We start from the raw sequence: 26084 nt of genomic DNA on the forward strand, positions 1-26084 counted from the left end.
CCGGTGGATCTTATATAATTGATCATGATCAATATTTAAAAGTACGTACATGTCGTGAAAAAATTGATTAAATAACTAAAATTGTTTGTTGTCTGTATCGCTTACTATGTCTGGTGTACAATAAAGAGTCTTTGTATTGTATTGTATTGTAATTCATTTGAAACTGAATGAAAAGTATATTTTACCGATGCTGTTGTCTTGCAGTGTCTACGACCAATATCCCTATTGCAACAATGCACGCTAGTACAAGTACAAGGCCAGTGCAACGTGCCTGATGAATCTGTTACTCGGTGTCCGCCCTATACCAGCAGAGACGTGCCGACACGGCGGCTGCTACCCCTTAATTTAATGTTGCTTGGGAACGCTCGATTGACTCTCATATTATTCACAATCATTAATTTAATCCCAACACCTAGACGTCTAATAATAGAGCGGTTTGTAGCTCGGTCTCAGTACAATTAGATTTTGGCCGCCATGCTGGTTTAAAGACAGCAATAGAGAAACAGTGTTCGCACGTGGAGGATTACGAGCCGCTAGAACATGGCACAGTCGCGTCGTATATTATCATAGAGCACGACTTGCATCGTTTGAGACAACGTAACCATTCAGTCCTCTATTTACGCCTCGACAGGCGTATTAGTTATTCTCACAGCTTAATTGTTATCTTTTCGTATCTCAAAAAACATTCTCCGAGCTTGTTTGTCTTTAATATCTGATAGAATTATTTGAAGTGTCGAATACGTTTCATCCTTAATTAGAGCGACCTTGGCATTTAGTACGAACGATTATATATCTAAATTTAGTTGTTAATTGTGTACTTGAGAGCCGGATGGAGAAAATTTACGATCGCCTTATTTTACAACAGTCGCTATTAATTGTATGCTGCCAACATAAGCATTCGATACTCGTTATATAAATCTTTAAGGAACAGCGATGCTATTCATTGCGCCAAATCTAACAGCAACATTTGGCGCATGACAACAATCGTAAACAATATTCAATAGTTAGGCCGTTTGGGTGACGATGCTTTCATGACACCTGCTACAACTCACTCCTTTATACAAGTTGGGCCCTGTAACAGGAGCAAAAAATTAAACCACAGCTTCCACTCTTCATAATAGAGGAGCCCGGAACCCGGTATAATCTCTTTCTTACTATACTGGTATGAAAGTGACTCATTTCGTCAAAAATGAGATATGTACCTACAGCATTTCATCTGAGCAATTATCGTATTTGCCGCTTCGCTGATACCTGGCAATGTTCCTGTTCTGAACCAGTCAAAGCTTATCATCAGGTGCAGAATAGGTAAGGGTTGTGCAATTATCAGATTATATCGGATTTGTTTTAAAGATGGCAATGCAAGCTGCGTTGGCATCCACGAGCAATTACCCAAGCCGACCTCGCGTCGCGCCGCGCACGCCAACCTAAACAAACCCTGCGCCCGCGCCGGTCTCGCGATAAATAATTATGCGTGATTTACTGCGGTACATTAACGAGGGCACAAATAGACTGAGGCAAGTGAAAGAGCCACGACCAAGACCTCGAGCAAAAACTGTGTAAAAAATAAAAATAACCGCTGGTTGACATCGACGAGCGCGTTGCGTGCTGTGATGCAATCCGCATGCTCTCGTGGATCTGAGGGACGCCGGCGACAGGAAACAGAGTACATTAAAGTCATATTCTCATCATCTTGAAGCCAATAATGTCACGCTTGTAGCATCGTGAGCGGCTCCTTATTACATCGTTGCCCCTTGCGTCCATTCTCAAACACCGCAACGGAAGTGACATACGATGCTATGGAATCAGCGTAGGATAAGTTTCAACAAACACTATTTTTTCATTTGTTCTTGGCATCAAGCGTGTGTTCTGCGGTAGGTATAAGTACTTGATTTGAGCAACGGATGTTTTAATCGGGTATCATGTTCTGTCAGGACAATTGTATCATGGATTAGGAGTACAATGAGTGCACGAGTTTCTTGTTCATAATTATGATGTATGATAACTAGCCGGTGGGACCGCTGGTTCGCACTGGCCGGCGTCCAATCAGGTGCGAACAGATTTGAAGTCGGCGTTTGGACATCTCTAATAATACCGCCAGCGCCGCTTATAGCCCCCCGAGAATAGCCGGGAACTTATAGACACACTGAAAGACGGCCGAACGCCATTTATGGGATTGAGATTTATTTCTGAGCGCAAGTTGCGCTTCTATTTCGGACGATATCGTAAATAACTTAGTGTATAAACTTATTTAATGAGTTACAGGAAGGTTAAGAGTTTATAATCACGAAATTAACATGGTCAATGTTGTAAATAGACTTAGTTTCTACTGGTTGAGACTGGGGATTAAAAAAGTAAGGTACCGAGAAACCTTTCCGAACCCGGTTAAAAGGTTTGCAACAAATCAACGTATGCTGAGGCAACAAAAGCGTGACCCCTTTTCCCCGATTGCGATGTTATCAAGGCGCGTCCCGGCCAAGGGCACGGCGAATAAATCAAGTGCGACCAGCGGTACGGTGCCGCAATCATTCCGGCAAACAACAGAGACCGCCGCCCTAACTTATTGCTGACTTGATTAAATTGATGGGAGTTACATAAGTTCGCAAAACGCTGGAGATTAGGCATCTCGAATGAGAGGGGAGATTGATTTAGTTGTTTACCAGCGAGCACGCAATAAATTATTACACGTGTGTTGTAGATAGATACTTAAAAGCACTGTTTGGCTAAGAAATTGGATCCATTGTCGTTTAGTTCTGGTTCAGGTATATTTTGAAAACTAGGGTTGAGGAAGTAATTTAGAACATTTTAGTCGGTCATGAACTCATGAACATCTTATATAGGCACTTAGTGTTGGATATGCTGGCATCGGTAGAAGCCGTAGAACTAGTAGTGTTATTACAGGACGGAGAATTTATCCTTTCGTAAATATAGCCCCTGTCCTAGTTACATATGACAAAACTAGTGAATTGAGTGTGCAGCAAATAGAACCGCAAGTGTGCCACAGAACTGTTTCAACAGGCAATTGCATTCCGGCTGAAACTGATTCAATTTAGTTGGGTTAACTATTGTCAAGAATACATTCCGAACTTTCATGCACTGTTTTTTATTTTGTGCTTTTCGATTGTCGAAAACAATATATGTTTTATCGTTATCAACATCTAGGTACGTATTATTACCCACTGATGTATGTGCGATGCTGTGAAGCCAACATTTGGGGAAATAGAGTTAATACCTACAGATCTTAATATGATGATCTAGACTTGGAAATGAGAACATGCTCGAAGTAGGTAACTAATATTTCTAACAATAACCACTGCTGGACATACATAAGCCTCTTCCATGGAGCGCTACAACACTGTCTTCAGCCCCTCGTATCCATCCGCCGCCAGCGACCCTCTTAAGGTCGTCCGTCCACCGTGCCTCAGTACGCCCTACACTACGTTTTCCCGTCCGTGGTCTCCATTCGAGGACTCGTCTACTCCACCGTTCATCGGTCCTGCGACAAACGTGGCCAGCCCAACGCCACTTCAGCGAACTAATTCGTGATTTCGTCCCGAGAAATATTAGTTAGATACGAGTGAGAATTGCGAAAGTTACAGCATAATACTCAAAGAAACTATAAACTATTTACTACTACGTACGTGACGCACGATACATACGAGTATATATCTTCTCTGCGAACATCCGCCCGCCCTTACGACTTCCTGCGCCTGCCTGCGCACACGCTTAACTCTTGCTAAAAACCAGACAGACGTAGATTAACAGAAATGTCGCAACACGCTTCAAAGAAAATAAATATATAGTTGAGCAGATTTTTTTTCTCCTTTAACATATTCTACCATTCATGCGTGTATTCTATGTGTATAAAATTACGCAAATTCGTCCAAGACAATCACGCGACGACTTAATATTTAAGGTAAAGGTAAAGGCGAGGCGAAACGGCAAGAACGGATGTGGTCTTTGTAGGCCATTTTTAATGTATGTAAAATACTGACTTGTATCTCTATTAATTACATTTTTATAAATCACACAGAAGACGAAATCGATTATCCGCTTCATCCTTCCATGTTTAAATTGATACATAAAACTTTCATACAGTGCAAAGGTTTGAACTTGAAACAGGGTCGAGCGAGGGCTTTCCAGCGGCGGTGTTGTGAGATGATAAGGTGAAGGTCTGCCACCTGTTGCGCGGCGGCGTGGGCGGCGCGGCGGCGGTAGTGCGGTAGGTTCAGCCCAGCGGCTGCTGCCATTATAGGGGTCTATGTACTTACGTACGTCACGGCACCACGTGAGATACGTGAACAGATAACGTTTGACGATGACTGTTCGATCGTAAGTACAGTCGAGTTCATAAATTTTTGCTCACAATTTTATGAACTCGACTGTACTTTGTTTTGATTTTTTCGAAGATTTAAAAGCATGCTTCGAAACAAAGTCCAAATTCACGTAACTTAAGATATTAACCCCCTGTTTCACCATCCATTGAATAAATTTATTTAAAGGATAAATGTGCTGCCGTCTCTGTTTGTTTTGTTCGAATAGACAGAAACGGCATCACATTTATAAAATTAATCAATGGGTGGTGAAACAGCCCCTAAAATTACGAGTTTAACTAAATATAACTTGATAATATCGTGTTGAGAATGTCGCTGCCATTTCGATATAGGACACTCTGCTCTGCTAGTCATTACATGATGCACTTGATGTTGCGACAAGAAAGAAAATTTAAAAACTCATACAAATTCTACAATATACCTGAAGCCTTGTTTAAAACATCATCAATCACAATCCTATCCTGCATCAAAACGGAAGTAAAACAAGGAAAGGGAATGGAAACAATCATCTATATCCCTCATTTGGAATATTCCACAATCCAGCCAAGCAAATAGCGACGTTTGTTTGTTTTGAAACAGCGCGCCTCGCCTGCGCACTTGCGCTTGCGCTGCGCAGTCGGTCAAGGCGCGCGGGCGGGTCAATCCGATTACTCCCGAAATAACCGCGGATGCTCAACTCAACCGATACATACTCGTTCTATGACCTCTATCCACTGGTTACGACTAGTGCTGATGGCTATCACAACTTCACAAGTGACACTTGATGATTTTTGGTGAATGGACTTTCCGCAGGGCTAGCATAAGATTTACGGTTCTTCAAACTTTTCACTCGTCGCCCTTAGGTTTTGCTGATATCCGATTGTATACCCCAAGCGATTTCAATTTGCTTGTAAAGGTAACCCAAAAGACTTACAGTGAAATAGTGGAGCAATATCAATAGAAGATAGAATTTAATAACCCTGAAGCGTATCATCATCATCATCATCCCAGCCTATATACGTCCCACTGCTGGGCACAGGCCTCCTCTCAGAACAAGAGGGCTTGGGCCATAGTTCCCACGCGGGCCCAGTGCGGATTGGGAACTTCACACGCACCATTGAATTGCTTCGCAGGTTTGTGCAGGTTTCCTCATGATGTTTTCCTTCACCGCAAAGCTCGTGGTAAATTTCAAATGTAATTCCGCACATGAATTTCGAAAAACTCTGAAGCGTATATTAAATGATATTGTAACGGATAACTCACGTCTTAAATCGAGTTAGCCCGAAACATGTCGAGCTAAACTATCCGTTAAAATAACAATATCATTTAATATGAGTGAGTCTCACGGTAGTTTCACGTTCAAAACCCTGAAGCGGCTAACGGTACAGCATATGGCGTATAAAATCTAAATAGAACACTCCCTGCCGTATCGATAGCGAGACAGTTAACGGTAGTAGAATAGATACACGACGGCGGGGAAGATTCCACGCAGTAAACCTACATTCAGACAATAACTGTCAGCACACCACCTGGTGAAATGATATGCATCGGACACCAACTACCTAATAGATAACTGAAGACTAACACACAGTGCCAATAAAACGAGCGCATCAATTGTGATCAATTTAGATCCGGGCGGAATCTTCCATATGCATTAAGATGTTCATAACATCGTTCAAGGCAATATGTACGGAGTCTGAGTCGACTTCACTACTTCACGATACGGTTTCATACAATCGTGCAGCTGATGTCTAGTTAGTGGCGCTTAATGTAGAAATACATTCGTCGCATCCAATTCACTAAACATATAAGTAGTTGAATGTCTTCACTTCCTGATATAATGAACTTGTATTGCTGAATAAGTGGACATCTGCAACGCAGTTATAACGCAGCACTGCGTCAAGTTTGGTGAGCGGTAAACTACCGGCAACCAGTTAGGGCCTAACGCAGCCGGCAGGTGGTGGTGCGATGTGGTAGCCAATGACGCCGGGCACCACATCCTGCCCACGGCCTGTTAACAATTGTCCGCACACTTCTATAAATGAGCCTGTGACCTCTGCTAAGTGAAGTCTAATCTACTCGCTGTAATAAGTCACCGGCGTTATTTTCATCTTGTATACGAGTAAGTACATATTGTTCCTTTTTGAAAAGTTTTACAGAAGTAAATTCAATTTACGGTTTCAGGTGCACAAAAAAATGGCTATTTTGATACCAAACTACAATATAGCCGAATTAAAATAAATTGAGATAGGATAATCCAAAAACAAAATTGCTTGCTTGAAAAGAACAGCTTCACTACTTGCCCGTCAACTCTGGTTACATATCTACTCATTGTCAGATTTAGGCTGATCGGTTTGAAGTTTCATAACTCCCATACAAAGCAGTAGGATCGTCATTGCTTTTATTGCGTCTAGCCGTCGCCGGCTGTCTCTCACCAACCGATTAGGAAACTTAATGGTCCGAACATATTATGTATATCGTCAACGACAAACAAATCTATATTTAGACGAGTCATCGGCGCTGGTACTTGAGATGTGATTGGATCTAATAATACACCTCAATTAGACGTCGACAGACACACTTAAATTGAGTGTTCTATTGGTGTTATAAGTATCTAACGCAAATGAGAGCGAGCGTTCTACGAGTATATCGACAAAACCACCTACAACGGATTAAAATGCGATAGTTAATATCGCAACTGTCAAGCAGAAATGCGGCGTAGAAACAATTAGAATCTCAATATGCCTGTATTAACCCAATTGCAAAAAGTAGGTTTACCAGTGACAGCATGGGAACACAGCGAGTTGATAATCGTGATAAACTCATTAATCTTAATGATATGATGCCGCTTACGCGACTCTAACGTCCGCAGAAAATTAATAACTAATTCAACGGTCTCTAAACAAATTTACTTTAGAAATGACATCATACGTTGAATGAAGATAATTTTGGCAAGCATGTTTATCTTTAAAACGTCAACACCAAAATCACTTAATGAGTTATAGAAAAAGTCTGCTCGCGAGGAAGATAATATAGAATTTAAAATTCATGAACACAATCTCGGCTTGTGATTTCGCAAGTTGTTTTATTTTTAGATTTCCACTTAATTGCCAGGCATCAAATATTTACGTTGGCATAGGTGACGTGACTTGAAGTGATCGTTCAATTTTCAGATATGTAGGAGGCGCTAATTTTAGCTTACGTTTTATTTATAGGCCATATACATGTATCTACATAAATAAAAAACCGGCCAAGAGCATGTCGGACACGCCCGAAATAGGGTTCTGTAGCCATTACGAAAAAATTAAGTAATATTTTTCTAAGGATTTCGTATTTTGTACGGAATATTCCAAGTTTAGGTATATTTTATACCTTAGGCTGCTATTTACTCTTAAACTACTAATAATTTTCAAGAAAACTTAACCGTTATAGTTTTCCTTGTAAGTTTTATATACTTACTACCATCCTGAATTTTTTCAAATTTTTCCACCCACCGGTTTAGATTTTAGAGGGGACGACGCTCGATTTTAATGAAAATTTGCACTTTAAAGTTGAATATTTTGCAAACAAATCACTGAATCGAAAAATCGTTTTAGCAACCCCCTAATGGTTTTAAAAGACCTATCCAACGATACCCCACACTACAAGGTTGGATGAGAAAAAAAAAACCACCGCCACTTTACGTCTATGGGAGCCAAACAATATATATATTTTTTAATTTTTTATTGTACCATTTTGTCGGCATAGTTTACATATATATATATGTATTCGTGCAAAATTACAGCTTTCTAGCATTGATAGTCCCTGAGCCAAGCCGCGGATGGACAAAAAGACAGACAGACAGACATGGCGAAACTATAAGGGTTCCGTTTTTGCCATTTTGGCTACGGAAAATAGATAAGTAACAACAAATACTAAATACAGAATAAAATAAATATTTAAGCGGGGCTCCTATACAGCAAAAGTGATTTTTTTGCCGTTTTCTGCTTGACATTATTAACGGCAATAGGTAAACGCATGAAATATTCACAACAAATCATTAAAATAAAATAAATATTAAAGGGGGCTCCCATACAACAAACGTGATTTTTTGTTGTGTTTGTTATTGTCAAGAGTAGGCTTTTATGGAAGAAAATTTAGAAAAATTACAACAGGGGCGAAGCCGCGGGCAACAGCTAGTATTTCTTAAATTCGTAGCTAACCTAACTGAAATGATTTGATCCCATTCTTCAAAATGGGGTTCATGGGAAGATGAGGAACGTTGATAATGTAGTAACGATAATCCCTACTATCCCTACTAATATTATAAATGCGAAAGTCACTCTGTCTGACTGTCTGTCTGTCTGTTACCCTTTCACGTCGAAACCACTGAACCGATTTTGATGAAATTTGGTATATAGGTAGTTTGAACCCCAAGGATCAACATAGGATATCTTTTATTCCGGTAGAGGGCGCCGCCGCGCGATAACCTAGATCCGCGCAGACGTAGTCGCGGGCATAAGCTAGTTTTTAATATTTCTGCACAATATTGACTGACTGATTAAACTGTCAATTCTACAACTACGGAAACACAAGGAACAAGAAAATTTTATTGTTTCAAACCATGTGAAATTTATTACAAAATTTATGAGAGATCGCTCTGAAGCGAATAAGCCGCCTATTGCTTACCTTAGAAAATCTCTATGTATATACTTGTGTTCTCTGTACTGTTTACTGGCTAGGAGAGGCAGCGAAGCGCCGTCAAGTAAACACGTCTTATTTTTTACTCAGTTTCATTACTTACAAACAGTGTTAAGAGCAAGTTAAAATACATAAAAGTTATACCAAAGTGTAGCGGTTTTTTGTGCCCTTCGAATCGCGTAGTTTGTTTTGTTCGGATATGCTCCCTGTGAACGTAATCTTGATGTAAACTTATTAAATTTTATTTACATCAATTGTGCAAGTCGGTAGTTTGCGCTTATTAGCTGCGTGTTCGCTGGATCTATTCGGCTGTCGTCTTTAGCGCGCGGACAATTGTTTGCGACTCTGCACCTTATTTCAAGCACATTCGAGCGCGCATTGCGATGGAGAAAAATAAGCTATTATGTTCGGGCTGTAAGCATGAGATTGCGGATGGTAAATTTTTAAAATGCTGTATTTGTGAACTGTCATATGATCTGCTGTGTGCAAATATAGCAGAAAAATTGTTCATTAACTCGACCCCGGAACAAAGATGTACCTGGAAGTGCGTTAAATGCGTGAGCGGCGAACCTAGGACCGACAACACAAATACTCCGGCGCGCGGTTCTTACGGTAATATTAATTTACAACGCGGGGCCGGTGTCAGGTCTCATAGTGCTCGTTTGGACAAAGATAGTGCTGAGTCCGCCCCTGATGTTGATATGTCCCTGATCAGTCTGAATGACACTGTACATGACTTGACGTTAAATACCTCCAACATGCAAACTCTGATTGCCGAAATCCGCCAGGTTCGTGAAGAAGTACGTCAGGTCCGCGAGGACGTCCGGGTCCAGTTGCAAAATTTGAGTGGGACGGTGTCGAGTATTGCGACTAGACTGGATGTTTGCGATACCCGGATTGACGACTTAGTCTCGCGGATTGAAACTATTGAGCGTTGGGTGGAGACGAAACCTGAAAGGCAAACCGAGGGAGCACTTGCAGACACAGTGTTGGAGCTTAAGGCCGAATTAAATGAACGGGAACAAGAACTGCTTCATAACGATATTGAAATTTCTTGCATCCCCGAACAGAGTGGTGAAAGCATTTTGCATATCGTGACTGCGGTAGGTCAGAAGCTCGGACTGACGCTGGTGGAGCATGACATTGTCAGTGCTCATCGAGTGGGGCGTATTTTAGAGACTGTCATGGATAGCGGCAAGGGTGTAACGGCGGAGAATGCGGGGAACGTGCTGGCGCCATCGGCAACACCACCGCGCCCCCGTCTGATTGTAGTACGGCTGGCGCGTCGAGTCCTGCGTGATCAGCTGTTGAAGGAAGCACGAGTTCGGCGTGGGGTCACAACGGAGGGTATCGGCTTGCCGGGAACACCAAGACCATTTTACATTAACGAACGACTGACCCGTGTAAACCGCGTCTTGTTCCAGAAAACTCGTAAATGTAAGGAAATTCACGGGTGGCGTTATGCATGGACCAGAGACGGCAAGATCTACGTACGGCAACGCTCAGGTATAGACACGCCTAAATGCCGTATACGTACTGAAAATGATTTAATGCGTGTTTTTGGCACAAGTACCGTTTGTTTTTAGTTTTGTCATCTCAGAAAATATTCTTTTGCACTGTAATAAATTGATCTTATTAATATTATGTATATTATCAAAATTCGGATGTTTCAGTACTGTAAATTTAATACTTAAAAGTACCTGTGCTTGCTATTATTACTATTGTAAGTGTAAAACAAGTAAAAGTGTAAACTTACATGCGTTGCGTAATGTCATTTTATGTGTTCTGGTTGTGTATTCTTCGTTACGATGGTTTATTTTCATTTTGTTTGCTATTGACAACATTTGTTATTGTTATTCGTGCGCTGCAGTGGCGGGAAAGTCTAGGAATATAATATTTACAATGAAATGCGTGCAGTATGCGTTACCAGCATCAAGTATTCAGTCTCACTTTTATGTAAACTGTAACATAATTCACAAGCACTATATTTTATTGAAATTATATCGTCGTGGCTTCAGTTGTATTGAGGTGGTAAATATAGGCAGATTTTTACACTTAGTACAAGTTTTTTGTTCACTGTTTGTTTACATTTGCAACTGTCATGGCTATGTCTAAAACTACTTTTGTAAAGTTAGCACTTTATAATGCCGGATCCCTGTGTACTGGGCACGATGATTTTCTTGTAGCGATAAACCGTTTTAAGGCCGACGTGATAGCTATAAATGAGACATGGATACGCGCGGGGCAAGAGCAGCTAGCGCCTGTCGTTCCCGGCTATCGATTACGGAATGCTCCGCGGCCGGCTAGCATGCGCCGGGGCAGGGGCGGTGGGGTGGCATTTTATATTAAATCAGGTATTCGCGCACGTCTTGTGGCACACCCGGCCGCTCAAATAGAACAAATGTGGCTGTCTGTAGTGGTTAACGGCCGTAATTTGATGATAGGCACTGCATACCGTCCGAACTGGATTAATGTTGACACATTTTTTGACGCCTTGACGGAATCTGTGTCACATTTTTCGAAATGTGATCACTTGATTTTGCTTGGTGATTTTAATATTAATGTATTAGATACTCATAATGAAAAAACAGTTAAGCTCTTCCATTTCTTGCGTTGCATGGACTTGAATCAGGTGGTGACTGAACCCACTCACTACTCAGTCGAAAACGAAACGCTCATTGATGTTGTATGTACCGATACCCCCGTGCGGGATGTACTTGTTTCGGACGTTACCGGTTCTCTTGGCCACTGCATGATTAATTTAACTTTGCCTATAAAGCGTGTCAGGGTACCTACTAAGACCATTGTGTACCGACCGTTAAAGGACATTGATATGGACCAGTTTAACACGGATCTGGAATCCACAGATTGGGAATCGGTACTGAATTATGACTCTGTTGACGGTATGTTGAGTGCTTTCAACAAGCTTCTGGTATCCCTTTTTGATAGTCATGCGCCCCTCAAATCCGTAAAAATAAAGCCAAATAAGTCATTGCCGTGGATCACCGATACTATTAAGGTTATGATTGACAAAAGAAACAGGGCTCATCGTGAATACCGCAAGTCTAGGACGGAATGTAAAAAGAAGTATTACTTGGAACTAAAAAAACTAGTAGTAAATAGTATATTTCAGGAAAAGCGAGCGTACTATAATTACCATATTAACAGTAATTCTAAGGATTCTATTACTATGTGGAAAAATATTAAGAAAACAATAAATTTTAAAAAGCTGGAGGGTCTTCCGAGCCAGTTTAACGATGCCAACTTGATTAATGATAGCTTTCTTGATGTTCCGGGGAGTAGGACGGTCCCTTTGTCTGAACTGACCTTCTTTGAGTACCACAGCTTTGGTAATGCTCGTCTAGCCTTAAAGCCAGTCAGTGAAGAGATGATCGCCAAGTTTATTTTGGAAATAAAAACAAATTCTCTCGGAGTGGATGGCATTGGGAGAGATATGATACTCCTTACTCTGCCGCGTACCTTGTTTGTTATTACGGCGATTGTAAACAGGTCAATTATGACTGGAGAGGTGCCTGGGCTGTGGAAGTCTGCGCTGGTCACTCCTCTTCCTAAGGTTGACAATCCCACAACACTTAGAGATTTAAGACCCATAAGTATTCTGCCCTTTTTATCAAAAGTTTTGGAAAAGGCTGTTTATAGACAACTGTCAGCATTTGTGGAGGCCAATGATATGTTACCTCTTTTTCAATCTGGTTTTCGTAGAGGTATGGGCACAGTGACCGCCTTATTAGACGTTGTGGATAACATACTCTCGGAGCAGGATACGGGAAGTGGCACTGGTCTCGCACTTTTGGACTTCTCTCGTGCTTTTGACGGTATCAATATTCCATTGCTACTCTCCAAGTTGTCTTTTTACGGTGTCGACCATAAGGCCTTGACATGGTTCGACAGTTATTTCAAGAACCGATACCAGGCAGTTAAGATTGTCAGGGAGGATGGCTCGTTTTTGGTATCTGATCCTAAGCCCCTGACGCGTGGTGTGCCACAAGGTTCGATACTGGGGCCGTTACTTTTTATTATTTATAGCGCCGACATTGTCAAGGCAGTCAAACACTGCAGATATCACCTTTATGCGGATGATGTCCAATTATACGTGTCGGCGCATCCTAAGAATTTTAATGATGTAGTGCGCAAGTTGAATGAAGATCTTGATAGGGTATCATCATGGGCGAATAAAAACGGGCTCTTGCTAAACCCACATAAGTCCAAATTTATGATTCTTGGCTCAAATAATCAGATCCGTGCTATTTCGAATACTGATCCAGTGGTCACAATTGACGGTCAAATTATTGAACGCGTAGAAGAGGCAAGAAATTTGGGTATTGTTTTTGACAGCGAACTACGCTTTGAAAGCCATATTATAGGTCTGGTCAAGTCATGCTTTTACCGTCTAAAAGTCTTATATCAGATTCGAAACCTCCTTTGTGAGAAAATGCGTATTACACTTTGTGAGTCACTGATCCTGTCTAGGTTAAATTATGGGGATTTAGTATACGGACCAAGGTTGCAGTCGGCGACTCGTCGTTTGGTTCAGCGTGTACAAAATGCTTGTTGTCGTTTTTGTTTCGTTGTTCCACCAAGAAGTCATATAACGCCATATCTCAACAGAGCCTCAATGCTAAACATGTCCTCTCGAAGACACTTACATCTTGCAAGTCTTTTATTTGAAGTCATGAATTTCAATCGGCCTAATTATCTTTTTGCTAAGACAGGTATTTCTTCTTTTCACACTAGATACGGAACTAGATCCACCCGACATTGTCTGTTAGAATGCCACCCCCACAGAACTGTAGCCTTTACCGGTAGCTTTCGTTACCTTGCAACCAAGTGCTGGAACAATATACCTCCACCGATCAGACGTTTAACATCCAAAAATACTTTTATAAAACACTTTAAGTTAATTCTTTTGCAGAAGCAAAGCGGTTGCTCGGTACTTGATTTTAATTGTAATTTTAAAATATAGGGTAGGGTTAAGGAACTGAAGGGTGGCTGCATGTTTGTTGTGATGCTTTTATTTTTTCTTTCTCGCTTTTCATTTGCATGTTCTGAATCATTGAAATAAAAATACATTTTCGTTGGTGGTAGGCAGGTACAAAATTGTTAAAATTGTTAAATTAAAATGTATTCATTTTGCTTGGCACTGTTTGTTTCGTTTTGTATTGTACATTTATATTTGTTTTTTTTTTAATAAAGTGATAATATTTGTTCTTGGCCCTCTGGGTTGTGGCAGAATATCAGTGTTTTGCTCCTATGAGCAATGTTGACCACTGAGCCATGACCCTTTTGCACTACTGCAGCGCACACAAACAATTGAAAATTGTTTACATTTAAGTTAGGACTGTTCTTTTTTTTCTTATTTATGTAATTTTGATTGTGTGTGTTTGCAGTAACAAATAAACGTTTTATCTATCTATCTATCTATCTACTGTATTGGTGTGCAATAAAGAGTTATGTATTGTTGTATTGTATTGTATGATTCGGTAAGTTCCATCTATTTACCCGTTTTGGACGTACAAAATTGTGTAATAATTCTATGTATATTTTACGTTTCACAAAATTTTTCATCCAGTTATAAAAGCGCTCGCACAATTAAATAGTGTTTTTCAAAATTCTTTAACTAAATAGGTACATATTGGAACGAATACAATTGCTACTTAACAATTATATTAATTTGCTCAAATTAAGGGTACTTACAGGCTATTGACGCCTCTTAAAGTCGACGGCAGGCGTATACATTTGTTATGACCACAGTAATTAGATTAAAAAGAGATACACTGTACATACAATGTCTAACTATGACCGATGCAGGCGCATACCTTTGTTTCAGTTATTGCTTATAGCATAAATCTTTTGGAACACAAACCACTACACCTGGGTCCAATTTGCATAACACACCACAAGCAAACAGCATTAGTGAATCCCGTGTAAAAATTGAGGCACTGTACACTCCCATCATAACGTCAGGTACACAAACCTCAGCGGGATTCCCCGCAGACTCACTCCAAGGAGTCACATTTAAAACATGAATACCTGGCGCAAGCGAGCGAATTACTGCCCACGCGCACGCGCAGCAAAGGTCGCTAGCGCGGCTTAGGAGGCAGCCGCAATAAACGCTCACATGCGCCTACGCATTCTTCATGATGCGATTTGTGAACTAGTTTTTGAAACAATATAATTTTAATGTGAATTGTATGATCTTCATTTCTATTGTAAGGCTCCATAGCCGTCCCACAGGGGACCCCAATAGATTAGCCATGTCCGTCGGTCTGTCCACGGCTTAGCTTAGAGACTGTTAGTTCCAAAAAGTATATATGTTAGTTAACCACGCCGACAAAGTAATATGTTCTTCTTTTAAATTCATCATAAAATTTGAATATGGAATATTTGCCTCATATTAGTTACTGAACCCTACTCTGCGCGTGCGCGTGGCTCGAAACGCACTTGGCCGATTTTTTTATGTGACACTAGATGATTTTCTGGATACTTTTTTACGTCCGGACTTTATACATCTTCTACAAACTGCTAAAACAACGACAGTATCACAAAGCCTAACTGGGAATGAAGTTTTATTTGTTTGATAAAATCTGGTACAAACGTTGAAAAAAAAAACGCATTAATGTTTAGCAACAACAGAAACATCCGGAAGTGGTCAATACGGAAGCCGGGTTTCGTTTCAGAGACAAGGTTGACTTTTTGTAGCTTCTTCTGACTAGGAAACGAAATTCACTCAAATAGACGTGCGTCTGTGCGTAACGGTAACATTTCTAGAACAATCGCCCACAGATCGTGCTTTATAGAATAGTTCCCAGCGCATTGATACATTGAAGTACAACCAAAGCACTAAGTGAATCACACCATAAATTAGTTTTGAAATGTTTTCCTCGTCAATAGTTTAAAACAGAGACGCAGTAACTAGGACTGCCAGAAAACAACCGCGTTTAGACGTCATTGTGGTTAGCCCCAAGCAGGATAACCGCTCATCAATGAACTGCGTGTGACGGATCACCATTTTAAAATTATGCAAATTGGTCCAGTTCAAATTGAGTTTTTGTGTTTTCCTTGTGAATGTGACTTACTCATCAAAATTATCCTGATATATATGGTGATATATTTGGAAGTTATACCAGTTTTCCAAATAAAGGTGACATCATGTTGGTTACATAGGAACAGTAATTGACTCTGATAATGAAATTTATACAAGGGTTGATAAATCTAAACGAGTGTTTTAGTGGCTCTTTCTGATTGCCGCCGTAAATCAATGAATTGTCCGCGGCGTCCGCGTCTAGACGATACAGTTGCCATTTATTTCGGTCGCGAAACCGATGTGCGTGCGTCATTCGCAGCTTCACGCCCTGACGGAAGTTGAAAAGAATATCCACTATCTTCTACCCAAAAGACTTAAAACATTGCTTTTGAATACTGAACTCTCATGACTATCGTCCTGGGTTAGTACGCGACCGCAGAACTTGAAAGGAGTCATCGTTGCAAAGAAGACAATAAAGTACCTGTTTACAGACGGAGCACATTCAAGACAATCTTAATCAGATTTTCCTTAAATATATTTTTTAATCTATAAAAATGAATCCCTATTTCCCTTGGTCACGGCATCACGCGTGAACGACTGGACCGATTTCACTAATTCTTTTTTGTTGTGTTTGCTATTGTCAGGAGAAGGTTCTTATAAAATATTTAGAAAATAAATAAAAAACTACACCAGGGGCGAAGCCGCGGGCACCAGCTAGTATATTTATAAAATTGTGCCTAGGGAAGAATAAACAGGTTATTATAATTACACAGCAGCATGAAGCACTGACGTGTGAACAGTATCAACAAGCGCGACGATGTTTACTTGCATTATAGTATTGATTGTATCATCAATTGAGTATTTTGTTTACCCCGAAGGAGCAACAAAGCGTGGACTAATAAGTTAAGACGTTACGTGTCTTACATGACAGATAAATGGTGTTGTTAAATGTTGATGTTGTGTGAAGCGAGGGTCAGTGCCCTGGACGCCGGCGCGTCTGCTCCCGCGCAGAAACTGGTTCCACGTAACGGGTGCGAGAACCAGGTCAATAACTACTGGGAAATAAATCTTAGGCTTAAATACTGTGTACCTAAGTACACACCTAAATATATGAAGTTTATTATCTCGCTACTCGGCCCAAGTGCCGTGTTATCTTGGCGACTGCCAGTTTTCTAAGTGCATAGTTCTCTCAAGTTTCGGTTGAGATGTTAAGAGCAAGTAAATTTATCGTTCGCCTAGTGGATCTTTGCACTGACTTCATACTCAGCCTCTGAAATCTAAGTAGGTAGAATTTGATTTTTCTGTCCCAATCACAAAAATGGGGGTTTAGTGAAGGTCATTTTCAGTGTTCATTCAACTCGTTGAACAATTATCTACATATAGAATATTTTCGAGGACAGTATTTAAGAAAACAACACATTTCGTGGTGTTCCGAACATTGTTTGTACACGTTTTGAGGCGAACAATGCTGACGCTACATACATGTCACATACACGGCAAACAACTAACCACATTTATTGAACTACAGCCTATTTTAGTTTCTTTAGCAGTTTCTCTGAAATAATCTGTTGGTGGCGTTCTTTCTGATCTTCTTCTGTATCAAAAACTGTACCATAACTATCTCATATATTTAATGTATCCAATCCATCCCAACAGCAGCATGTGCATCAGTTCTATAAAAGTTATGATTGCAAGACTCCCGCAATTGTTAAAATCCAACGTGGCTCCAACTATCAACAAGATAAGCGAACCACACCTGACCACACACATTGTTTTGGTTCTAACAATCAAAACATCTCGCGTGACCTCCACTTCGACACATAATAATGACAGTAAAAAAGTGTAGGTATGTTTTCGACAGATGCATTTATGTTCGATGTTTTATAGAAGAGCTCATCTCTAGAAATAGATAGATGGCTCCATAATTATGCATGTTCATTATTGTTTGTTACGTTTTATTTAAACTACTTTTTTTATTGTAAGTCTGACATTTTATACCTAAATGCCAAGCTTATGATATCGGTAAAGTTAGCCAAGTTAGGTATTAAAACCGAAAGCAAGCAAATAGTAACTGTGGTTGGTTTCTCTTTTCAGCCCATAAGTTGTTTTCAATTAACCAGCACCTGTACTAATAAGGAAAATTCAACTTGTTTTCACTGGCTACAGCTATTTTGGTAAACAAGTACGTTACTTTGCAGATTTCTTTAAAATTTTGTTTGCTTGTCAGCCTTCTCGACGTTTTTAGTCATTCAACCTTGAAATGACTTCGACTTTTCAAATATGATGCTTTTTGTTCATTGCGGTCTTTGGCCACAGAATAGATAATAGTACAAGTGCTTTGGCTTCAATAGTTTTGTTATTCTGTTTGTTTCATTTGAAAATACTTAACTTAATTTGAACAGAAAATACTTCAAAAGTTGGCAAGTGTTTGAAGCAAATGTTTAACAGCTGAATGCTCGTTACAAAGCTTTGAGCAAATAATCCTTGCAGAGTACATGCATACCTACGTACGACCCATATTGTTGTTACTATCGTTGATACTCTTATCTGTACGTTGATGAAGAAAATATCTGGATCACAACTCAGGCTATTCTAGTAGATGAAAACCGTAGGACCAATAATAAATGAAGCATAAATAATGATTGGTTTTTGGAGTCTTTTTGTATTTTTTATTTCAACTCCAAATTCGTTACTTTTACGGGTACTTATCCCGTGAAACCATGTCAAAAATACAAACTGTGACATGGATGCACAGAAAAACCAGAAAAAGAGACCAGCGCTGCTGCTTAAGTAGCGTAGTGGAAAAAAGCAACCAGAGATATGTGTGCATAGGAGAAATTCGTGTCTAGACTCCTGTCCAGAGGTGGTGTAGGGGTTATAGCACGCAGCACGGATTGCTGAGGACCTGGGTTCGATTCCCAGCGTTGGTCTCTTTTTCTGGTTTTTCTATGCATCCATGTCTCAGTTTGAATTTTCGATGAGGCATAAATAGACTGCAGTTTATGAACACAGTTGAGTTGAAGTCTTTGGGCCCATAAGTAATTTGCAGAATCACAGCCGAGATGTGATCGTGGCGTGACAAAACATAACGTAATTCGCCACGGTCGGTATCGAGCGAAGAAAATGATAAGAGGCCGAACGCGGATACGCGACACACACAGGCTCAAATCGTGCAAACACCGACGCACACACGCGCCGCGGACAAAAATAGCACCCGATAGCGCAAACACCAACACACGCCCACACGCTCGTAAGTGAACTGTAATAAAAACATGCGTACATAGACAGATACGGAGCTATGAATAAAATACAAATTGAAATGGAATCACGATCTTGCAAGCTGTTTGTGTAGCCGATTTAACTGGACTCGATTCCCTGCTACTTGGAATCGCGAAGCGGCGCTTGCGAAGCCGGCAGGCCTGGTTCGGCGGCTCGTCGTAGTGAAAGCTCACGTCCATGGAACTCGTGGAAATTTGCATATCGCGAAAAAAACTAGGCCCACTTGCGGGTGATTCGCGAGCAACAGTATGCCTTCATCGACGAGGCTCGGGCTTCTACACTCCTTGGCCGAGCGAGGACCGGTTCCGACTAGATCCAATTATAGGTCCGTGCATTGGAAGAATGTGGATCGTTGACGACGGAACGGCTATGGATTGCGGACTCACCTAAATTTATGACATACATGGCCTGGGAGCGCTCGAGCCGTCGGGCGTGCTCCACGGCCTGGTAAAGTCCTCCGGAATCCACTTTAGACACTGTAAGGAACTAGCACACAAACAGGATCCACTGCGGTGACGCGAGCATCTCTTGCGGCACTGGCACTGCCGGGCGGCGCGGCACTTGCGCGCGTTCAGCTCGCTGCGGTCGGACACTGACTGGCGCCCGCGCCGCTCCTCCCGCCGCGCGTCCCGCCGCCTGCGCTCTGACGCACACGCTTCGTTCACTACTACTGACCGACGTGACTGAACCGCTCAGCGTATCCGTTTGTTTGTTTGTTGACAACGGAAAATCTACTCCTCAAACAGAATCACTATTAGAGCCTTGTTTAGCCTCAGGCTGTTTGGGATTTATACTACCTATGTGAAATCAACCAAATACTTTCACTCTTAATTCTGCATAATTTCTGAAGCAGCGCAACTAGCAAACAAATTGTTTGGGACAACGACACCGCGACATTAATGCATTCATATTACATCTCAATCAAATAATTAGGTAGAAAAAAAGAACTCGATAAAGCAGTTTCCGTGAAAAAGCAAGAGCAGAAAATTATTAGTATTTTTAGGCTTCACTGGCTAGAGTTAATTACCAATTAGGTACAGGTGGAGTGTTTATTTTTAAATGTTACGTTAAAGAACTTTTGTTTGCGAACGACAAAGAAGATATTTGAAAACACAAATGTAGAGAGCTGGTTGTCATCACCGCGGTGAGTGATGACGCAGGTAGGGCTCGGGACTTGGCAAGGACCGCGCCGCCTGTGCTGCACTTCGCGGAAACCGCCAGGCGGGGACGGTAATGAGCGACGACTAATTTAATGTTCACTCCGATTTGAGGTCATGGGATCAATGACATGCAACTTATTACAATACGTCACACGTACGCCACTTAAATGTTACTCTTTTATTATTGGAACGTCTAAGAACCAGTCAGCTGCAGATATTAAACAGTGTGTGGTGCCGTAACAACTCGATTCCCATCGGGTTGCTTAAATTTTTTACATGTCGTCTAATAAGTACGGCAAAAGTTATGTGCACCAACTGCCACCAACTCTGAAACTCCGAAACTCACGCTTTCTTTCACTCGCCACCGGTTTGCCTAGCGGAACTGTACACGACGACACAATGATAGAGCTATTTGGGTGACGTTGTAACAAGCATCAAAAATAAGGGCCAAACGAGGTGGACAAAAGTTATCAAACAGAACACAGTTCGATACAAAACTACAAAGAAGGTGCGCGAGACGTACGTGACGGTGTCCGCAACGCTCGCTGCAAACTGGAATGCTAATTAGCTGTTGCAGGAAAATATCGCAAAGAGCATCCGCAATCACCAGCAGATTCGAGCGGCAAAAAGTTGCCGTAAGCGTTAAACAAGTACTGCGCGCCGCATCACGTGAGGTGGGCCGACACATGGGCAATTCGGTAACAGTCATTTCACATGTTTATATGTTATAGGTACGAGTAATAGTTGAATGGTTCGACGACCTTTTGAGGAAAACTGTACACTGCACTGTGACCAAGCATTCATATATTATATTTGTAAAATGGTTAGATACCTTTCTGAATCAATAAAATGGTTTGTCCTAATTTCGGTTCGACAAAAACTATTCGACATTCACGTTAATAAAGGTCACTTAGAATTTATACGTATCTAAGTCATTTTGGTATTCGTTTGGCACATTATTATTTCTATATTTATGACTAGGTTTTGCCCGCGGCTTAGCCCACGTGGAATTCGGCTAACTCGGGAACTGTGCATTTTTCCGGGGTAAAAAGTAGCCTATGTCACTCTCTGGCCTCTGGGCCATAAACTATCTTTATGCCAAAAAACCCGTTTCGTTTCACGTTTCGACGTGAAAGATGGACAAACATACAAACAAACAAACATGCAAACACACACTTTTGCATTTATAATATTCTTCTTCTTCTTCTTAGCCATTTTCTACCATTTTGGTGTAGGCCTTCTTCAGCTTTCTCAACTTCTCTCTGTTCTGTGCTACCTGCATCCAGTTTGACCCGGCTATTCTCTTGATGTCATCCTTCCATCTCATCTGCGGACGTCCTCTCGGCCGTGTCGCGCCCCAGGGTCTCCACTCCAATGTCTTCCTGCACCACGAGTCTTGCTTTCGAGCGACGTGGCCCGCCCATTGCCACTTCAGGGCAGCTATTCGATGAACAGCGTCTGCGACACCACTTTGCTCCCTAAGCCACTTGTTTGTTTTTCGGTCCCTCAGCGTTATTCTCACCAGTTTCCTCTCCACTGCTCTTTGAACCACCTGTACATTGTGTATACACTCCTTATTAAAGACCCAAATGTCTGCTCCATATCTGAGAATGGTAGAATACATTGGTTAAATGAGACGGCCCCACATGAGACGTATACACTACACGTCGGTCGATTTCGGTGAGCTGATTTTCTTTCTCCATTTATATTATTAGTAGGGATTAACCTGTAGTTGTGTTATTTATCGATGAGATTTTTATATAAAATATTTTTCAGGCGTCGGAGTTACTTTAAATATACCTTAATTATTATTTTATTACACAATTGAGACGTAGTGTCAATTGAGCTCCGCTTCGCTGAGCTCCTAGTTCGTGTGGTGTTGAAGGAACTCTTACCAATGTAACCCAATGTAACCCTAATTTAATTTTAAAACGGTAGGGTATGATTTTCGTACTGTTTAAGTACATTTCTGCTGCAATAATAGTAAAATGAAGATTTGACGAAGTATATGTAATATGTAAAAATGTAACGCCAGGTAAAATAGAAAATTGGAATGGTTAGGTAGGACACGAGTCTATGTATAGTACTTGCCAGATCTGTAGTTGTATAATGCTAGTTACCAACAACCTGATCTTAAGGTGAGTGGCATTAGTTTTGGAGCAATACTAAAAATGCGACAGCAACTCTGTCTGTTTGTTAACTCTTCACGCTTAACGATGAACTGATTTAGATGTAGTTAGATGTGGAGGTAGTTAAAGACCCTGAGAAGGACATACGACGAAAATTATTCCCTAAGTGGGTGAATTCAGTAGGTCATTTGTTAAATTAAAAAACCATTAGTTTAAGAATTAAAAAACAAGAATTACTTACATGTATCAGCGATATTGTAAACTCAACCTTTAAAGGAACGAAATAACAGTTAGTTAGTACTTCCGTGGGAGCCATTGCCGGTTTTTTGTTTAATTCTCTGAAAGAGAGGAAGAACCTCACCACACACGTTTGAATTCTGCTCGGAAGAAGTCGCGGGCAAAAGCAGTAGGGTGCTTCGGGGACGTGAGCAGGACCAAAACTACTCTTTCAGGAATTCATAATGGACCGTTCATAATCATATCTAATTAAAAACCCCACATCTTTAATTGCAGAACGACCATGCACTTATATATAGTAAATAATTTTATACTTTTTGTTTACAATATTAAAAAAAAAATACAAATAACTTGAAGAGCAAGTAAAATAATACCATCAAAAAAAGTAACATAGTTTAAGAATCTACCTTTAAGATTTAAATAGCTGTGACTGTAATTACACATATTCACGCTACACGACGTATCAACGTTTATGATTGTAAATTTATTCAAATATTTTTACTATGTTTGCTAAATTGTGTCGTCTCAAACTCAATTTGCGTTGCATCATCAGTTAAATCTTCAAGTTATGCATAAGTACTATCATAATTATACATTTTTATTTATGTAGATGAACAAAACGAAAATAAGAAGTTATGTGTTTAGGTTCTAAACACAGTTAATGCTTTGATTTGCAAAAAAACATTCATCTATTATAAAAAGATTCCTTCGTATAAATTAATGTCAAAAGAAAAATTAATAAGTAATTTTGGAAATGGAATCCTTATACTTAAATATTGAAACCCTTAAATTTTTAACAGGTATTTCAACGAATTGTCAACGGCTATCTTGTCTTTGATAAGGTTTAAAAACAAAAATTGGCCTCGTCTCGTATGAATTTTGAAACTCCCTTTATAATGCACCCCTATGACCCTCAGGGGATATACGTCTGCCAAATTTCTAGTCTCTTGCTCCAGTGACCAGACTGTGCGTTTAGTCAGGTATATTTATGTTGTCCCAACCATTTTAATGTATTATTTTTTGCATCGGGGTGGTTTTTGGGCATTTTTTTTTTGTTTATATGGCGTTTGCTGCGAGGCACTTTGCCAATGTCACGTCAGATTTCGTGATTTTGACTATCTCTTTTTGATTGCAAAATCGATTTGTTTACATCGGTGACATTCAATGACTTCCAACGTCTGTTGTCAAAAAAAAAAAACATTGCCATTAAAATAATTTAGTTCCACTGAAAATCCGCAACATGGCGAGGGCTAAATAGGAACTCGTCAGGCTTTAAATTCCCAATCGGCTTTATCTAGTAACCTAAAAGAAGAACGAAATCTAAAAAAAGTGTGAACTGAACTGAGTATTGAATGTCACTTCAGTTGAATCACAGTTCATTTTTAACTGTTAGTAACGCGTAACTGCGTGTGTCATGCTGAGCTGACCTCGACGCCACTTGCCAAAACATCAGGTCATTTCGTTCCGGGGCTAGTCATCACTATCTCCAGATTGTGTATCAAATCAAAACATTTCTATTCCACGGTTATATTTACTCTGTAATACGTGTAGCTGCAGCGAATCGAATTTGAATATTTACCTAATTTTCAAATTAACTGATATTTGTTCCGCCAGTTTTACGCAAATTTAAAAAACATGCAGCATTTATTTTGTTTCGAGTTATCAAAGAGTAATAAAACACACTAAAATAGAATTATCGATATAATATAAGTGAGCAATCACCGCACAAGGCTTAATGTACACGGCATTTATAATTTACCTGGCAAATACTGCGCAGTATCCTTAAAATAATACAGTTTCAAGTGAATCATGTATGGCGAAGACAAATCGTGAAGGAAGCATGTGCCGCCGATGGGATCCCATCGACGCCCATCATTTTATTGTTTCGATTTTCGATACTCAGAACTTGGTACCCATATTATTTTTGATCATAATAATCAATAGTCATAATATTTGTTAGGTATAACGCGAAAAAAATATAATGATTAAGTAGAATAATGTTACATGCCCTACAAGACAAAAGTCATAAAATTGATCAGCATAATATCCAACAGACTCCTGAAGACAGTTTCGGAGCGGAATGACGGTCCATTTATGTGCCACTGGAACCAGCTGCATGTGTTGCCCACTTAGTATAGTATAGATGTAATTTAATCTTATTGTTCTTAATTTTTATGTTCTTAGTTTTTATTTCTTAATTTCTATTTAATTTCTATGTGTATGATCCGAGTTGGTCGAAATAAATGTATTTATTATTTATTATTATTATTATTATAATATCAAAAGGCATACCGTTTATTTTTCATAAATATTGTAGGTCATATTTTTATTTATTTATTTAAGGAGAACCAACAGCTAAAAACACAATATATGTAGTAGGAATAGCAACACAGAGCCAATTGGCTAAGTAAAGTTTTTGGAGAGGCGCTAATTATATTTTTTTTCGATAGTCGACGTCTTAATAATCGAGGAACTGCAGCTCTTTTATTTTTATTTCCTCTTATTAATTAGAAATATTTTTTAAGTGGTCGATATGACGTTTGTGAGATTGAAATTGCAGAAACCGTTGAGGGCTTAGTACTTAGTAGAAACAGTAAAAAAAAAACGAAGTCAACTGTCACTGCTGTCACTGTGAAGTAGAATCTAACCTAAAACCGTTTTATTTACTTTGCGATTTGGTGCGATCAGTGTTTTTTGGATAAATTCACTCATTTCGTATTGAAAGGCAAAACCGCTAAAATAGAAAATATGGTCCAAAAGTCAAGCCAAGTGTCGTCGAGACTGCAAGATAGCGTTGCCGAAGAAGCAGAGCCAAAATAGTCGTCGAAACTATCCAATCGTGGTCCAATTATCATGCAAAGGTCGTGGAGAAATGCGGCAAATTTTAAAGTACTGAGTTTGTGCTGAGAGGTCTTTAAAAAATTATCCAAAAAACACTGATCGCACCAAATCGCAAAGTAAATAAAACGGTTTTAGGTTAGATTCTACTTGACAGTGACAGCAGTGACAGTTGACTTCGTTTTTTTTTACTGTTTCTACTAAGTACTAAGCCCTCAACGGTTCTGCAATTTCATTTCACAAACGTCATATCGACCACTTAAAAAAATATTTCTAATTAATAAGAGGAAATAAAAATAAAAAGAGCTGCAGTTCCTCGATTATTAAGACGTCGACTATCGAAGAAAAATATATTTAGCACCTCTTCAAAAATCTTTACTTAGCCAATTACAGGATCCCACTGATA

The 26084-nt window shown here is 40.0% G+C and overlaps 2 protein-coding genes across 2 annotated transcripts in view; one reads left to right on the plus strand and one right to left on the minus strand.

Annotated features, from left to right (window-relative positions):
* The window catches only part of HDAC4 (histone deacetylase 4), a 99392-nt gene that overhangs the window by 65834 nt on the left and 7474 nt on the right, over positions 1 to 26084 (minus strand).
* Positions 9066 to 12254, plus strand: LOC141436759 (uncharacterized). The gene has a single exon (XM_074099793.1). It carries the CDS (start codon positions 9374 to 9376, stop codon positions 10574 to 10576), a length of 1203 nt encoding a protein of 400 aa, XP_073955894.1. The 5' UTR covers positions 9066 to 9373; the 3' UTR covers positions 10577 to 12254.

The sequence above is a fragment of the Choristoneura fumiferana genome, chromosome 17, assembly GCF_025370935.1.
Source record: "Choristoneura fumiferana chromosome 17, NRCan_CFum_1, whole genome shotgun sequence".
NCBI classification, from domain to species: Eukaryota; Metazoa; Arthropoda; class Insecta; order Lepidoptera; family Tortricidae; genus Choristoneura; species Choristoneura fumiferana.

Excerpts from the sequence above, each read along its gene's own strand:
- LOC141436759 (XM_074099793.1), top strand. The coding sequence starts at position 9,374 with ATGGAGAAAAATAAGCTATTATGTTCGGGCTGTAAGCATGAGATTGCG.